We start from the raw sequence: 19,304 nt of genomic DNA, 5'->3' as shown, positions 1-19,304 counted from the left end.
TCCCCAATCCCGGCAACCCCTCCTCCTTGTGAGGGGCAAAAGGGGTTTTCCTATTCTGGGTGGGTTGTTGGAAGCCTAAGATGCAGGCAGTGTTGAAATTGCTTTTGTTTCTGGTTTAGGTTTTCTTACAAACTCTCCATTCCTCCAGTCACCCATTCCAGAACACAATGGAGAAAGGAATTGCAGAAAGCACCCCTGACCTCTGCAAAAGGTATGTGGTGGGTTTAATGGCCAAACACGTGTCACTTCCCTGGATAACACCAGACCTGGACTCTCTTTTCCCCCATGCTGGTAGCTTCTTTCATAGCAAGAGGACAATCTTGCCACCCTTTCCCTCTTTATACTGAAAAAAAGTTTTACTTTTTACCAATCCCAAACTATATTTAAACTCTAAATTCTTTTCTTTACTCCCTCCCACCCCCCCGCCCGGGATCACCAGGCAGCCTCCTCTGAATAACAGCTAATGAAATAAAGAGAAGTCGTGCGATTTTTTTTTCAACAAAGAAATACCATTTCAGGCTGCAAACTAATTCCATTTGTGATTTAGAGGGGCTGGGTACCTTCCTGGAGAACCTCCCTGGGGAGAGGATGGATGGCCATCGCAATATTGCATGAAAATGAGTATCAGGCCACAAATTATTGGACCCCATTAGGAATTTCTTTTAGGTAAATTAAGGCAATATATCACAATCTTCCAAGAGCCTTGGATGTTTTGAATCCTCCAAATTAAGAGAGCATTTAAGATTTCCTGTAATCTAATACGGGATATGGTTAAAATACAGGGCCTGGTTCTTACAACCCTGGCTTCTCTTGAGAAACAGCCTCATTTAAGAAGAAAGAAAGGAAGGAAGGAAGGAAGAAAGAAAGAAAGAAAAAAAGAAAGAAAGAAAGAAAGAAAGAAAGGAGAGAGAAGAGAAATTAGAGGAGGGAATCTCAAAATTGAAAGGTTTTTGGTAAAGACAAGGGGTCTTATAGTTAGCATGTAATGCACACTGAGTGCACTAGGATTCTGTTCATCAGATCTCCTGAATGTAGATGTATTGTACATTTGCATGTGTGTAATATATGCAATTGTGTGTGTGCCTGCACATGTGTGTACTTGCATATGTGTGTTTGTGTATATACCTAAATGTATGTACACCCAGTTTTGTGTGTGTGTGTGTGTGTGTGTGTGTGTGTGTGTGTGTGTGTGCGTGCGCGCGCCTGAATGTACATTTCAAACCATACAGGGAAATTCATATTTTCTTCAGGCAGACTTATTTGTATTTATTTTCCATGCCTTTATTTATTCAGTACTCACATTTAAGCTGAATTTTATTGTGTCTTCTACATCCTTTAAGTAGCAACTCGATATTAAACTCCAGCATGTAGCACTGTTCATGCAATATTGAAGAAATGTATTCATTACTGTCCAGCACATCCATTTACATATTTTACATTTTATCTTAAGCTTATAAACATTTTAGCCATGTTTGAGTGAAAGTCTGTGTTCTCCAGCAAGTGCCTGACTGTGGAGGGGCTTGCACTCTCCTCAACATCTTCCTTTTAGAGTCATCTTCACTCCAATCCTGCACATCCCAAGTGTGGTGGCTTGAAAGGAATGGTCCTCCCCATAGACTTACATATGTGAATACTTGGTCCATAGGGAGTGGCACTATTAGAGGTGTGCCCTTGTTGGAGCAGGTGCAGCTTTGTTGGAGGAGGGTGTGTCACTAAGGGGCTTTAAGGTGGCAGAAGCTCAAGCCAGTTATCAGCACCTTGCCTGCCTGCATGCCACTGTGCTTCCCGCCATGCTGATAACGGACTGAATCTCTAAACTGTATCCAGCTCCAATTAAATGTTTTCCTTTATAAGAGTTGCCATGGTCATGGTGCCTCTTCACAGCAATGAAACCCTAACTAAGACACCTGGGTATGCGCCAGCTCACGTGACCATGAGTTAAAGGTTCAAATTTCATATTGTAAATAAGAGAGGGACCCTGATGGTACTTACTCTTCATGGTGATTGATTATGTTCAAGGAGGAGAAGAAGTGAATTTAATAGTTTTTCTTGTCCTGTCTTCTGCCCCTTTCCTACCCTCTAACCATCCTTAAAGCCCATCTCTCATAACAGCATCCAGACCTCTTAGATGACATCACAGAAGAGCTTTGGACAGAAAGGAAGAGACCAGCCCTTGCTTCCAGAACTGCCATTGTCCGACAAGGCTAAGCTGACTGGGGTCCCGCCATCAGCTGTGTGTAATGTTAGCTCTACATCATGTGTTACCTGGCTTCATATTTCCAGGACTGTGACGTGGATACAGTTGTTCCCTCATATCTGCAGAGGATTTGTGCCAGGACCTCCATACACAGCAATTCTGCCACTGCATCAGTCCTCTGGACAGTAAAAGCTAAGTGTGGCAACGTTTGCTTATAACCCTAGTGCTCAGTGTATGGGGCGGTGGCTGGTGTATGCTGGAGTCTCACCGGCCAGCCAGTCTAGACAGAGAGTTAAAAAGTAGTCTGTGCTGTGACTTGACAGCTCTCAATTTATGGTACCTTGCTCCTCCATGCTCTTTGTCACCTATGTTATGTTGAACTAAATCACTTGATTTGAAACTTACCACCACCTCTAAAAGGTTATAAGAAGTTAGGCCTTTCATTTGTTTGGAGGTAGTTTTAAGTGCTGCTTGGGGCATCTACTCAGGGAGATGTTCTGAAGGATGGTCCTTCCAAAGAGGCTACTCTGCCACCTCCCTGCTACCATGGTAACTCTCCTCTCTCTTTCTCTGTCTCTGTCTGTCTCTGTCTGTCTGTCTCTGTCTGTCTGTCTGTCTGTCTGTTTCTCTCTCTCTCTCTCTCTCTCTCTCTCTCTCTCTCTCTCTTAATATTATTCTCATTTTAATGAGGCTTCTCTCCAGATTTTAAAGTAAAGTATCTCTTTCTCTTTAACCACCCATACTTAGATTTTCATGGACTGTACTGTTTCTGCCTAGTGCTCACCCTCCAACCCTGGAGCTTGATCATGGTCTTGAGGCCCGTTCATTCTAATGAACCTTATTCTTGGAAGTAATTATGAAATATGTGTCAGCTTCCTTTCTGGGCTTACCACTTTTATAATTCCAACATCATCCTGGTCTCCACACATGTTCACAAGGACGAATACACTAGCAAAGACATGTGCATACATATGAACATATATGCGTAGCATGCTCTCTCTCTCTCTCTCTCTCTCTCTCTCTCTCTCTCTCTCTCTCTCTCTCTCTCACACACACACACACACACACACAGCATAGTATTTGCATAAAGCTTGTGCATATGCTCCAGTATAAACCAAATTACCTTTAGATTGTTATGGTACCTAATGCAATGCTAATGCTCCATTGATGTATGCTTTACTGCATTGCTGGTTAACAACGGCAAAGGAATTCCAGTAGGTGTTTAGTGTAGATGGGGCTCTTTTCTTATTTGTTTCCCAAATACTTTCAATCTACAGTTAATCAAACCTGCAGATACTAAGCACAGGAACACAGATGGGAGACTGTCTCACAGTTAGCTCCACTTCAGAGTGTGAAACAGGGGTTCAGAGAAGTTAAATGATCTGACCAAGAGAGGAACTGAGATCTGAGCACAGTCCCCAGAGTCACCAATCCAGAGTGGACCACATACCAGGTTCAGCTTCTTTGCTGGATGGATTTCTACTTCTTCTAGCTGTGCTCCTCTATGGTAATTTCCATCTCTCTCTAGCTTGCATCTCAAGTTTTTAACAGGAAGCCAAAACCTTGCCATTATTTGGTTATTACAGATCAGGTCCACGTTAGGTCTCTGCAGCATAGCTCACAGAGGCTATAAATACAATCTCACACTTAAGAACTTAGCACAAACTTTAAACTAAATGTTGCCTTCAAAAAAAGTCCTTCTCCATTCCCAAAGGCAAAATTACTAGTGAGATTCTGTTTGTTGTTGTTGTTGTTGTTATTTTAAGGTTTGTTTTTATTTGCCTGTGTGTGTGTGCATGTGTGTGTGTGTGTATGTGTGTGTGTGTTTGTATGTGTTGGTGGAGAGGGAGTGCATGCATGCCACAGCATGCATAAGAAGGTCAGGAGACAGCTTTGTGGAGTCAGTTCCCTCCTTTCACCTTTTCATGGATTGCAGGGAAGGAATTTAGGCTGCCAGACTTGCATGCCCTGCAGCTTTACCTCATAAGATCCGATATTCTTAATTTTTGCCAATATGCTTAAAATATAGACCAGTTTCTAGAAATGTTACTTTCCTAAAAAAAAAAAGAAAACTCAATTTTTCAGATTCTACTAAAGTGAAGCTTTTGCACACATTACTTGGGTTAGATTTGGATTGTCCTCTAAAGGATCATATGTTGAAGTGTCAGTATCCAGTAGGTTTTAAAAACAATCATGGAAAATTTAGGGAGGGTGACCCCACTGGAAGAAGTAAGACCTCGTGACTAGGGAGGATGCCGGGCCCCCAGCCTCTATTCTGTTTCCTGATTACCAGGTGCCTTCCACCACAAACTTCTGCCATGCCATCCACAGACCAGAAAACCAAGTGTTGACTGAAATATCTGTGATCATGAACTAAAACACACCTTCCCTCTTTTTAAGATGTTTCCTCCGGCATTTGGTTACAGCTACAGAAGGCAAACACAGAGATTTATTAAAAACCAACACCTGGAAATAAGTAGCTTTATCTTTGGTTGGTCAGGGCTTTTGAACCCTTTGGTTGATGCTGTCATTAGATCTTTTAAAAATGAATTTCTATGATTTTTGGGAAAACAATTAAAGAGCAATAAACTAGACAACAAATAATGAACAAGCCATGTATTAACTAATGGGAAAAGCTCTTCTACTTTCAACTGAGGGCAGAATCAGGGAGGGGAGGGGAGGTAAGATTCCTCAGAGACGAATCTAAGTTGCACAAGTTCCCAGCAGGCTTAGCAGTGATGAAGACATTCTTGCTGTGGTTGTCTCTGACTTCCCTCCAGGGTACCTGATGGTCCTAAAAGAAGACCATAGGATCTCTGTCTTTACTTCAAGTTATGTGCTACAAACCCATAATCTCTTTTGCAGAATTCTGAAAGCCAAAAGACTGAAAGTTGAAAGCTGGAATTTCTCTTCAAAAGCCACTGGGCTAGAACCCTTACCATTGGCTCGTGTGGTATGCTAATAGCCTCCCTTGCAGAGTCAGCAAGGTTGGACTGACACCAATAATGACATGCTTGTCTAAAATTTAGCTAATGACGGTTTTCAAAACCATGGAAGTGATCTCAGCAGACAGTTTGAAATGGCCGGGGATCCAGCGACCTGCCTTTATAACTCAAGGACCCATGCTATGTAAGTCTCCCAAGAGATTAGTAAGGCTTGCTGCCCACACTTATACCTAGACCACTCTCCCCACTTGATGGTCCAGCTAAAGTTCTCTTACCATGCACATCACTTAGGATTTGTCAAAAGAGTACACAGTATAGTCTTGGACAAAAGTGGCTAGGGACACACAGTCTCTGTGAATAAAATAAAAATGCTGAGACAAAATAAAGGTAATTAATTGTCAGATGAATATACTGTTTTCTTGTTTGCCTAGAAAACTGCTCTGGTGCCTGGTTAGACACCTTTGTCTGTTTATATCTTATGTGACTTTCTCTTATTGCTCATATTCTTTTGGTAGCTGGAGCCTGCATGACGGCTGATGGTTGGGGCATACTGTTACAGATAGGGGCCCTAACCTTGGCAACCATTGCAGCTGCGACTGCACCCACTAAAATGCTAGAAGCAGTACATCAGCAAGAGAAATTGCTCAGGCATCCTTAGGTGGGCAAATGAGTCTCTTCTAGCAAATATTTACTGTTCTCCTTTCAAAGCAAATAGTGTTAGAGAATGACACTGGTAAGGTTATCGATGAAGGACAGGGTGTTCAAGGAGATGGAGATAAAGAATCACTTTGTAGTTTTGTCCTAGTACATCACATACTCATTCAAGCAGGGTCCGGTCCAGCTGTAGCAGGCCGGACCCCTCCCTCACTGTGACTGCTGATACTTGCTGCAGCCATAAGCTTCTTTGTAGTAAGCAAAGAGCCAGCTTAAAGTGTCCAGCCAGGAGATCCTTCAGACAGACATTCACACACTGACTCTCATACCACAAGCTCCCCGTGGTTTGATTTCTTGGGTATTGTGTTCGGTGTGAACACACTCCGAAAAGGTAAATGTGGAGAATAAATAGCTTCTGTTCATGTCTTGTCTTTATATTTGTTACTGCGCTGCCCCCTCCTTCCCTCCCTTTCTCCTTCCCTCTGTCCCTCCCTCTCTTCCTTTCTCCCACTCTCTTTTCCTCCATTTCTTACTTTCTTTTGACAATGATTTCATGTAGACCAGGGTAGTCCTGAATGACTGAGCCCCCTGGTTCTAGTGCTGGCTCACAGGCATGTGCTACCAGTTTATATGGCTGGTTTATACAACAATGGGGATGGAACCCAGGGCTTTGTGCATCCTAGGCAAGGATGCACCAACCACAGTGTATCTCCCACCCCTAGAATGATGTCGGAGAGACACAGGAGAGACGCTGGCACCAAGGGCTGGAAGCTGGAGGTCAGAACGGCCTGCACAAACACTAAGAGAAGTTTTACTAACATTCAGAGGGAGATGATTGGTTTTGCCCTGCTTGTGTTGGGAACAAGCAAAATTCATGTAGCTGAAGACTTGATGTGAGTTCACAGAGCTGAACATAGTAGCTCATACCTGTAAACTTAACACGGGGAAAAGCTGAGGCAGGAGGATACCCATGTGTTGGGGATGTCTGTTCTACATGGTAGATTAAGATCCAGAAAGACTGTAGAACAAGACCCTGTCTCAAAACAAAACAACAACAGCACGTGTCAGGCATGTTAAGAAGTCCACACCTATTGTATATGTGTGTAACAATATAAATGTATATGTAAAAAACCAAAAAAACACAAAAACCCCCAAAAACAAAAAAAGAGAAACCCACACCATAAATTATAATTTTGTCATTACCCATAGTACCTCAGCTTGTCTCTCTCTTCCCCTCCTCTTCTTGAGCTTTTAAGATTAAAGAAACAAGCCATGGTTTCAGGCTCACCTTTGCAGGTGAGCTGAGCTCTCCTTCCACGACTCTGGCAGGAAGCCTCACAATTAAAAACTAAACTAAAATGTCACTCTTCAGGTTTTTACTTTCACCAGCCCACAAAATTTTTTTCATCCGCCTTTGCCTTTCAGAAAGCCTGCAGCTGACGGCAGGGAAGGCAGACGGCAGCAGCCTTTAGATGTCTCAGATTCTTGAATTTTCTGCCTCTTATTAAAATTCCATCTCACCCATCGCCTGATCCCACAGGCCCCTGCCACAGCTCCTACCGAGCTGAGCCTGTTCAGGTTTGATTCATTTATTCATCAAACATTTAATCTCCTACATAGCGGGCACTGCACCAGCTGGGTGCGTAAGGGAACATTTCTATTTCTGGAAAGCTCAGTTTAAGAGTAGTAGATCCATATATGTGTACATGCATACATGCAGGTACATGTACATACATATATACACACAAGTGAGCATACATACATACACACAAATGGGCATACATACATACATACACACACATAAGCACACATACACACTCACACATACAAGCATGTGCATACATTTACATGTGTACATACATACACACATATGCACACATTACATACATATATATACACACCCAGGTATACATACACATATACACACACACACATACTCACACATATACACACATACACACACTCATACAAACATAAATACACACATCTTATAAATCAGTGGGGAGAATGCCATCACAGAGTATGCAGGAGAGGACAGGTAACCCCACATGGTTATGGGAGAAGTAACGAGAAAGAACATTCCAGAAAGGGAGATGAACTGCCATTCAGCTCAAAGAGGCAAAACTTCCCAAAAGCCTCTTACGTTCTCTGACAATGCTGCCCTCCACTGCGCTCTCTTCCTGTCTGCTTCTCTTTGTCTCTTTTATGTCCCTATCTCTCCTCCTCTATTGCCTTCTCTGTCTTTCCAATATTTATCTTCTTTCTCATCTTACTCATCTCTGTATCTCTAATGTCTTACAATACCTGGCACATAGTACGCGCTTGCTATGTGCTGAACTTCATTGTTTCCAAAATCTGCATTGACTTTCTAGTCCTTTCTGTCTCAGAGGATGACTTCTCTGACAGGATGGACTAAAGTGTGATCTCGCCGGAAGTCCTGATCTAATGCCAAGGGCGTGTTTAGGAGAGATTCAGACACAGACATGGAGAAGTGACTGTGTAGTCACGTTGGAAGAAGATGCCGTCTGCAGGTCAAGGACCAGGAACCAACCCCTCTTACACCTGGACCTGGGTGGTGGGAACGTGTTCTGTTGTCATAGCAGCATCAGCAAACTAATGCAAAACTCTAAATTTACTCATTGAATAAATGAATGGGGATACTGTTGCAACTGTAAACCAAACATCCCTTTCTTTCTGACTAAATCATTGAATCCCAGGAGGCTGGCAGCGTATTAATTGGCACACAGTAAACGCTCAATAGAAATGAGTGGGTTTGCTAATTAACATGAACTCATCTCCAAAGATCAGAATGGATGTTTTGTTTTGTTTGTAAAGGTAGAAAAGTTTTGTTCAACTTGACTCCCATGATTTAACTGTGACAATTAAGGAGCAAGAAGGCAAGAAGATACACATTTCCTAATCACCTGTCAGTGGGCTTGAGGCTTTCCTAGTTACTGAATGTAGTGAGTGTAATTTGTGAAACAGGTGTTAATGTGCCTGTTTTGCAAATGGTGGAAGGGAGACTAGAAGAATCCTCCGTGTGGCTTGTCTACAGTCTTATGCCTACATCGTGTTTCATCTAAAAAAAAAAAAAAAACACCACCACCACCAACAACAGTATTTATACAGAATTTTCCTTTTCCTTGAGTATTTGGAGTCAGCTCCTTGCTTGGCCTCTGCAGCAGGAGGAGACCTTGCTGTGAAGGTCTAAGTGACTTCCTCATCACCACGTATTCACAGTTTACACTGAACCATTTCAAATGCTATAGGAATCAGAAGCAGAGAAGCACAGAGCTTATGAGGCACACAGTAGCCATGAGCAAGTGATGAGAGTGCAGTTGTTTCCCATCGTCTATGAATTTAACTGTGAGTCAAGAACATGGAAAAATACCAAACAGGTATAGACTTTTCTCTTGATGCTATTCCCTAGACACTACACTGCAATAGCTACTTACATGGCATTCCTAGTCTCCTCTGTAAGTAACTGGAGAGCTGAATATGACAGCGAATGTCTATAGTACTACCATTCATAGGGCAGAGGCAGGAGAGTGGCCACAAGTTCAGGGCCATCTTGAACTACAGAGCAAGAGCCAGTCAATTAAACACACAAGCATGCCAAAGGCTGGGGATATGGCTCAGTGGGAGAGTACTTGTCTTTTATGCAGAAGGCCCTATGTTCAATCCCAAGCATTGTTAAATAAATAAATTATATAGGAGAATGTGCATAGTTTATATGCAAATACCACCCCACTTTACATAAAGGTCTGGAGAATCTGTAGATTCAGATGTCCCTGAGACTTCTGGAATAAATTCCTTCTTAGACACCAAAAGATGACTACATGCAGAAAACACAGATAAGAGAAATAAAGATATATAAGGATGTTTAAATGGTAAGCAATGAAAAGATCCTTTCATAAGATACAATCATGTCAGCTGTGGGAGATGGTGCCCACATTTTGCATTGGCAAAATCCACAATACTCCCCTTGTGGCTTTATGTATGTTCTACCCAAGAAGCATAGATAAAAAAAACCATAGTTTCCCAGCAGATACTTGCTAGTGAGGGTTCTGGCTAGGAACACTTGCTTCTCTTCTGGATACTCCTTGATACCCTGCACCCCTTACATCTCTCCTATGGAGGAACAGTGATTGGTCCAGATGCCATCCACCTGTAATGTTTCTCATTAATCCTCAGTTCTAATACTTAAGATCACACCATCGGCAGGGAATTCATATGTAGAGACTAGAGGACGAATGGAAGAATGGAAGGACATATGAAAATGGACTCATCCAGTAGATGGATGGTACAGTTAAAGCCCTGCTGCATTCTTTCCTAAGAGTGTTCCTTCATAACTTTTCCTGTATATCTCGGGAAGCTTCTAATGCTTATCAAATGTGTCTTAACTTTGCCTGTGAGCATCCCTGACATTGTACTCAAGGCCTCAGTAACAGCAAGATAAATGTACAACACCCTCCCCGCTGCCCCGTAGTATAACAGTTTAATTCTACATCCTTAGTGATAATTACCTTGGCTCTGTCCCTATATGTGTCTAATAGAGAAGTATTTCTTCCTGACAGAGACTCTCCCTACCAAAAAATGCCTCCTGGTGGAAGTTTTGATCCCCATACTATGTCTAATTGTGGGTTTTTATTTACACCAAAGATGTCCAACTGGAATGAATTTTTAAGTCACAACTTAAGTGGTGAATGTGTTGCAATGTGGCCATGATGTTTTAAGTCCTTGCCTCACCTCTTCAGACTCAAAGCCCTGGACTTGGCCAGACTCTTCCTCTGAGAGCATCAGTTACTTTACCTGAAAACTAAATGCTTTCTATAACCTCTGGCCTTCCTACTGGGACCAAGAGTAAGAATGCTTGAAACCTAGTCCTGGTCCAGATTCTAACAATAGAGGCCAGAACCAACTGGCTACTTGTACAGCCACTTTGTATCTGGAAATTGTGGCCAGATTGTTTTCTAAATGTCATTTTTAATGTAATGGATCCTTTGACGATACTATTTGAGAACAGAATCTACTTGCTAAACTCTTAAGAAGATAGAAGTTGCTACATTGCGTAACCACATGCTCATACAATGCAATTAGGTATTGGACCATTCTTTAAAACCTATTCCTGTCACTGATTGTGTCACCTTGTGCCAAGTGCTTTCAACATTGGTGAAATAAAGAAAAAACATTGTTCCTCTTGATGGGATGGTGATGAGACAGCTTCCTGGACCCCAAAACCTCATGCACTGCCTAGCCCCTTACCTAGAAAGGATGCTGCTATTAATTGTGAAAAGTCTACCTCAATGCAGCTGCCAACCTCTCAGCACGTCAATTCTCTCTTCTCCACATGGCACTTTCCTAATTTTTTTCTCATGAGAACATAGAACGATTTCATTCTCTCATTGCCCCCTACTAGTTCCCTATGTTGCTAACTAAAGGGCTTTCATAAAGAATTGAAGGCCCCACTTAGTGATAAATTCTGGTGCCGGTTAATAATGCTTTTATCCACCAGGACAAATGAACTTCTATAACAGCTATTATTTTTGTATACTCCGATCTACTTTGTTACATAAGGTCTGGCTTCAGTCTTAATTCTCTTAAGAAAGATGAAACCTCTTGGGGAATCTGCTGTGAATCATCACCTCTATTTCTGCAGAGTGCCTAGCTCTTGCTGAATCTAGAAGCCAGGCCAGTGCTTCTCAGAGAAGCCAAAACCACCCCACCCACCACGGGAAGAAACCTGGAAGAGGATGGGCAGGGCTCTTAGCAGCAGCAGCAAAAGCTTCCCTGGGTTAGAAGAAAAGAAAAATCCCAAAGAAAGCTTTCATTCTCTAAGGAATTTGCTTTTACAATCCCAACATGTGAGCCTGAGGATGCATCTGTAGGAGAGATATCTTTTTCTTTTCTTTCTTTCTTTTTTTCTTTTTTTATGGAAAAGACTGGCCTGGATTGAACATGAGACCCTCAGACTCAACTCAGTTTCTTACAGGAGACTCAGTGAAGAAGCTAGGCAAAAATGGAATTGCCTACACAAATTAGAAAAAGTCTGTTGCTGACACTGCATACTGCTGCTCCGCCTGAATATTTGGTAAATCTGTAATTATCCAATGACAGATGTACGTTTTTCCTCTACAGTTGGAACAAATCTTACTTATATAAACTAACCGTGACACTTGGAAGAAGGAAGTAAATACAGAGAGGTCACGGGACTGGCTGGGAGCTGTAGCTCTGAGCATCATGGATCCCTCAGGGGTTGAGAGCCTCAAGATCCATCTTCCTTGACACAGCTGAATCTGCTTTCTGGCATCATCAAAGCTACTTCAAGTGACAGGATTCCTTTGATGGTCACACCAACTCTAGGGCAAGCTCTCTCCTCTATGAGGAGCCAGGTGAGGAACAGAGTTGAAAACTCCCTCCCCCAGGACTGCAGAAGGATGCATGAAAGATCCAGGCTCAAAAGCACATGATCTCAGTCCCGACAACAGACTGAAATCACATGACCTGGAGGCGGGACTATCTGCATTTCCAGTGTTGTGTGTTGTAACCCCTTCCTTACCATCACCCCCTCCATGCTGTTCTTAGATCTGACTCTTTTGAGTAGTCTTCAGCCTGGTTAGGTCTTTGGTGTGGGGCATGGGCCCCAGTCTGGCGGTGGTGCCTCCCCTAATTTTGCTCACTGGGCTTCCTCACTTGCCTCTACTGCTTCTGGATGTGTTGCCAAGGCTTCTTGCCTCTAAACAGCAAATTGAACTCTTTGCACAATTTCAGTTGGGGTTACTGTTACTGCTCAAGTCTCATCATTTCTCCCTTTTCTTTGGGATGGAGTCAACATTGTTATGTTGGTGTACTTTTAAGCAACTATTTTAATTTTGGGTTCCTTAAATCTCTCTCTCCTTACTCCACCCCAATCCCTTCCAATACCGCAACACCAGGTAAGAGGATAAAGAAACTTAGTTGGGAAAGGGGGCATAGTTTTTCTTACCTGTTTCCTGCTGTTTAGGGTTGTTGGGTTCTTTGGGGAAAGTCCAATCCTTGTTTCAGGATATCTCCAATTCCTTATCATCAAACTGCATCAACAGCATCCAGATGCAGCAGGAGGAGGAAATAGCAGCAGCAGCAGCAGCAGCAGCAGCAGCAGCAGCAGCAGCAGCAGCAGCAGCAGCAGCAGCAGCAGCAGCAGCAGCAGCAGCAGCAGCCTTCTTCTTTCTCTGATCCCTCAGTCTTCCTTTGGGTCTGGCTTTTATCCCCACTGACAAAGACCACGCCCCCTCATGAGGTAGTTCACAGCTGACAAACATCACCTGTCCTCTCAGGAGGCAACTATCAGCTGTGGACAAGCTGGAGTAACCCCCATATCCCTCACCTGGGATTAAAACAAAAACATGCTTACATATAAACCAAAAACTTCCACAACATTCTTATCTTTAGGATCCTGGGGACTCTAGGGTCCACAGTAAAGATCTCAAGGTACAAGGCATGCTGAACACAGCTTGGGATGGATTTTGTTCTTCCACTCATAGCTCATGCCCCAGCAAGGTAATTAAAAATGCACACACATGTCTACTCTCTTCACAAAAGAGGAGTTACTTTTTACGCCTCAATTTTACCCCCAATAAAAGTTGTTAACAGCACAGAACACATCAGGCTGGTGAATGTTGTTGGTGTAATAACTGCCGATGGCCAAGTCATCCAGAGCTGAGAGATGGTACCCTTTTTGAACGAATGGGAGCTTGCCAGCACTTCACAGTCTATGTGCCCCCTTTCAGTCAGTCATCTGAGCACCCTGTTAGGCTGTTCCAGCGGTCTGTGAATACCTAACTCCTGATAGCATCACCTTAACCCCATCATCCTCCCTGCCGCTTGACCCTTACTTTTGAGAATTACCCAGCTGCTTGGGTTCTCTCCATGCTTTTTTTCCCATAAAACCTTGGCCTATACATTCATTGACTGGGAATGTTTTGCTGCAGACAGCACTTGGGAGTAAGGTCACCCCACACCTCAGCCGAGGATGGTGCCTTTGTCACCTCTATTGTTAACACCAGTATGTGACCCAGTGGATCACAAACAGGTTCACAGAGAACATTTAGAAGTTAACTAACAAATAGGCCAACATAGATTCATTATTTCCTGGAAGTAAAACCAGGTGGTGTCTGCCATCTGAAAAGAGCCTGCATTGTAGGGGAGCATGCGGTTGAACACAGACTCCAGTGGTTCTCTGAGGCTTTGGTCAAGTTATAGCATCTTTCCGAACCATTAGTCTCATCACCTTTAAAGAGAATGGGGAGTCCATGTTTCTGTCACTGGTTATCATGAAAACAATAACGTGCATATAAGTCAAAGCAGCTTCTTTCACAATTGCCAAGCAAGAGGAGTGGAAGTGCCCATCAGCAGGTGAATGATGAGCTAAGTACTGTGTCATTCAAATGATGGCCTTTCACATAGCAATAAAAAAAATCATTGCATCAGGAATTCAAGTAGATGTTATGGGGCACAAAGCTGGGAAAATACGCCAGATGCACATTTGATTCTATTTATATAAATATAACCGACTCCATAGAGACAAGAAGGGTTCAGTGGTTGTCTAAACCAAGGCCAGAGGTGAAGAGACAGAAACATTCTAAAGCTGCTTGAAGAAAACTTGGGGGACAGTGGACATCCTCCAGATGATTGAGCAGGTGGTTTGAGGGATCCACACTCTTGTCAAAACTCATCAAAATGTACTGTTTAAATGCATGCAGTTTACAGCAGTAAAATGACTTCCTCAATGGAACAAAAGTACGTGAAATGCTAGGATATGGCTAAGTCAGTAAAGTACTTCCTGTCCAAGCTTGAGAACCTTAGTTCAGACCCCTAGCACCCATATTTTATTAATTTATTCATATTATATCTCAATGGTTATCCCATCCCTTGTGTCCTCCCATTCTTCCCTCCCTCCCATTTTCCTCTTACTCCCCTCCCCTATGACTGTGACTGAGGGGGACCTCCTCCACCTGTATATGATCATAGGGTATCAAGTCTCTTCTTCGCAGCCTGCTATCCTTCCTCTGAGTGCCACCAGACCTCCCCATGCAGGGGACGTGGACAATCATGAATTATACTAATGTTACATTCATAATGTTTTGGCTATTTGTATTTGGCAACCTTGGAGAAAACACTTTCCTATCTTGGTGAGTCTAAAATTATGAATGTAAATCAATATCTATCATATCTCATCTCTATCAACTTAAAACATCTATCTAGACCTAAAAACATCTTAACCCTTAAACAACTAAGCTTACTTGTAAAACTAAACTATCTGGTCTTCAACCCCATCAGAGACTTGAGAAAGAATAAAACGAATTAGCTGGCAACTCTTATTTTTAAATGCAGCAAAGAACTGATACCAAGATTCATGCATTAAGTAAGAGTTCTATAGTGTCATAGAATTTCTCCATAGAAATCAGCAGACATTTCTCTGTGTAACTTTAACCACGTGTACAGTCTTTTTAAATTTAGTATAGCAGTGAATGTATGTGCAATGAAACTATATATGTGCAGGCATGTTATTAAAGTTATATAAATACTTTAGTTAATGGCCTACTACAAGGAGAGAGAGAGAGAGAGAGAGAGAGAGAGAGAGAGAGAGAGAGAGAGAGAGAGAAGGAAAAAGAAGCAAGCTGCCTTGTTGAGTATGTATATGGGTTAAACCTCTCTCAGTATCTGGAGAGGCAGTTCCTACCCAAGCACCCCAACTTTATGGAATAGAAATTCTCATTGACCTCAACTTTCCATTTCGGTCCCTCACATTCTCATGGACCTGAGATAGTTCCCCCTTTTGGGATGCCTGATCAACCCCAGTATTCTCCATTCCCTCTCAGACTTCAATCCTTCACTGGATGTTCAGTACTCATGGTTTTCCTAGCAAGGACCAGGAGAAAACACCTCACAGTAAGTGATGAATTGGGAGAGTGTGAGTGAACAACATATTTTATCTTAATACCAAATACAAAGTTCTGTCTCCCACAGTCCACTCTTGACCTCACTCAACAATTTCACTCAGCTTCCCCATCATTATCTTAATAGGCATCTACCTACCATTTACCAAAATGCAGTAAGTGGGGTGATCATTTTCTAAAGATAAAAATGACACCTCTATTCTTTCTCTCAAAGCAGATGCTAGACTAGACTGTTTTTTAAAACTCTGGCTCTCTAAAATGCTTCTAAGCGCTAGCCTTGTCTATATCAGTTAGGGTAACAAGGAGTTAAAATACCAAGAAGAAAATCTGACCCCTGCAGACCTAGACTCCTGATAGCTCAGAGCAAATGAAAAAAAAAGCTAGGTTTTTTTCCTTTCCTTTTTCTTTTTTGTTTTAATTATCTGTGTAATTACCTCAACCCAGATAGACACAGCCTCAGAATCTCAAGAAAGAGTTGTTTTCTTTCAATCCATCAGTGTCACAGACCACAACATTTATTGTATGCCGATTGTATAAAGACTCTGTACATTAAAAATTGAGAGGCACACAAGAAATTTACAACAGATGCTACTTAGGACATCTTAGTAGATGAATTACAGACACATGATCATTGGAATAACTGACAGATGCCAGGAAGCATATAGTAGCAAAGATGCAAGACAATTCAATGTGGGTTTTAAAGAATGCATAGTCAGAAAACAGCAATGAGCAAGTCAGAAGGCTGGACCTAATTGCTGTGTGGCTCTGACTTGTAAGTATGGTAAGATTTCAATGAAGAAATGTTTAAGATGTAAGCAGTTGCCAACCAATAAATGGTTCGTAGGTAATGGCTCCATGCCATCCATCTTCTCTTAAGGTGTTTGTTCACCTAACTGAGACTCCTAGCAGTGACATGGAGCCTGAAGTGCCCACACCTTGTAGCCAGGAAGGACTTCTAGTGGAGGGAGGGGGACGCCAACCCACACATAAAACCTCCAACCCAGCCAATCAATGATTGGTCCAACTTAAATCGCATGCCATGAGAGAGAGTCCACCCCTGACACTATTAACATTCTGCTATTCTGGCAGACAGGAGGCTAGCGTGACAGTCATCTGAGTGCCTTCACATAGTAGCTGATAAAAAGAGGTGCAGAGACCCATAGCCAAACATTAGGCAGAGTTCAGGGAGTCTTATAGAAGAGCGGAAGGAAGGATTGAAAGAGCTAGAGAGGTCAAGGACATCACAAGAAAACCTACAAAATCAACTAGCAAGGACCTGTAGGGGCTCACAGAGGCTGAACCTCCAACCAGAGAGCATCCATTGGAAGGATCTAGGCTCCACACATGTATGAAACAGATGTACAGCTTGGGCCTCATGTAAGACTTCTAACAGCAGGAGCAGGGCTGTCTCTGAGTCTCTTGCCTGCCTCTGGATCCATTTCCCCTAATTGGACCACCTTGTCTAGCCACAATAGAGGAAAACTATGCCCAGTCCTACTTGATATGCTAAGGTGGGTTGATACTTATGGGAGGTCTCCCCTGCTCTGAGAAAAAAGCAAGGGGAACATAGGAGAGGGTAGGGGAGTAGTAGGCACTGGGAAGAGAGAAGAGAGAACTTCCTACTAGGATGTAAATGAGTTAATTAATGAGAACAAAAGATATTTGCCCAATAATTATCATGGACTTTAAGTGAGACCTCTTAACCATTCAAAATTATTTAGTCCCCTGAGCTGAGAGGGCACTGTCTGCTTATTTGAGACACAGAAGAAGAGGGGCATCCATGTGGTATAAGGAGGTCAGTCCAAGCTGGGTGTACAATCCTTATTTTGGTTTTATCCTTTAGACTGCCTCTAAAAGAGAAGAAATGGGACCAGCTTGTGTTGATATTCATTCATAACCCTCATCTGTGTCTCCTAGAAGGGACATAGAGACAGATTTCTCAAATTCAAGTGACAAAGGCACAGAACATAAGCCACAAAGACAATGAAAACAAACAGGGCTTGGTAAACAATGTGGCGAGCATTGATTTATCTTCTTCAATAATGGTGCTCATATTCTAGAAAATAGAATTCCAACATCAGGTTGCTATCCCATGCTGCCTGTGACCAAGTAGAATCACCATGTAACATTGCATAAGGCCTCAGATCAATGGGAATTTTAGTCTCCAACATTGATGTATCAGTTCACTCTGGGATATGTCTATTGGCTCAGATGTCCTGTTGAACATGGCAAGGCCCTCTCTTGCTACAGCTTCTTTGTAAAGAAGCCAAATCTTAAGAAGCATTGGGTCTTAGAGTTGCTGTGATAAAACACCAAGACCAAAAGCATCTTAGGTTGGGGTGGGGGTGTTCACTCAGCAGCTTGTTCTTCATCAGGACAGGAACCTGCAGGCAAGAACACATGCAGAAGCAAGGGAGGAGTGTTGCTTAGGGGCTTCTTCCCAATGGCTTTCTCGGCCTGATTTCTTATAGCATCCTGGATCATCAGCCCAGGGGTAGAACCATGCACAATGAAAGGGCCCTCCCATATCAGTCATCAGCCAAGAAAATGTACCACACACCTGCCCATAGACCAATCTGGTGGGGCCAAAAAAAAAAAAAAAAAAAAAAAAAAAAAAAAAAAAAAAAAAAAAGGAGAAAGTCACAAAGAAATTCAGGCTCTGATGAGGGCAATAACCAACCTGCCTGTGGTGATGAGTCCCCAGGAGGTAAGTTTACTGAGCCCCTGTGGAAGAAAGGAGCCTCTCTGAGGAGGGGGTGGACTGGAGCAACTGAGGATAAAGGAAAGCGAGTTATAGGAGAGGTGGACAAGAGCCTTCTAGCAGAGACAGCCTTGTTTGATTATTTCTCTGATTGTACTTCCATCCCCACACACAGCGTTCTGAAGTTGATTCTATTCATTTGCAAAGCAGGCCAAGCACTAAGGGAAAACCGACATCCTCACAGACCATTGCTTTTAGCTCTTGCAAGAGAGCTGTTCTGGTTATGTATGTCTTGAAGATACAAAATCGATTGGTTTAAATAACAATTTTATTAGCTCTCATGATTTGTGCGGGCTGGAAAAACAGAGGCCGTATAGCTCTTGTCCAAGGGATCTCAGGAGTTTGCAATTAGGCTTAGACATACCTAGAAGAGTGACAGCTGGCCAGACGTCTCTTTGTTAATGTGGTCTCAGGAACTTGTTACATGGTACCCATGGGAAGACTGCAATGGGCTTCCTTCCAGCATGTCAGGCTCAGGGCATTTGTTCTATTTCTATGGCAGTTGGAGGCTTCAAGAGTGAAGTTTTTTTTTTTTTTCTTTTGAGTGAATGCTCTGGTAAGAAAGAAGTTAAACTACCTTCTATAATTGAGGCTTTAAGCCATTGTTCATCAGTAAATCAATCAATCAATCATTCAATTTTGAAAAAAGGTTTCAATGAAGAGCATATATAAATGTACATGTATTATCTGCCATAACACACACATATATATATATATAAATACATATACATACATATATATATTTCTCAAATATATGTATATTTGAGAAAGCACCAAGACTCTGTAAGAGTATATGGGATAAATGATGA

General features: G+C 42.4%; 1 protein-coding gene across 1 annotated transcript in view; it reads right to left on the bottom strand.

The window, feature by feature from the left end:
• LDB2 (LIM domain binding 2) overlaps positions 1-13,001 on the bottom strand; it is a 389,066-nt gene extending 376,065 nt beyond the window's left edge. Inside the window, exon 1 of the mRNA XM_084799110.1 lies at positions 12,782-13,001. Within this exon, the coding sequence (XP_084655236.1) occupies positions 12,782-12,862 (81 nt within the window). The 5' untranslated portion in view covers positions 12,863-13,001. The remainder of the gene's footprint in view (positions 1-12,781) is intronic.
• Positions 13,002-19,304: the final 6,303 nt, after the last annotated feature.

Source organism: Acomys minous, assembly GCF_964271855.1.
Source record: "Acomys minous genome assembly, chromosome: 10".
NCBI lineage: Eukaryota > Metazoa > Chordata > Mammalia > Rodentia > Muridae > Acomys > Acomys minous.
The sequence above is the reverse complement of the archived record's forward strand: the minus strand, read 5'-3'. Positions and strand labels throughout refer to the sequence as shown.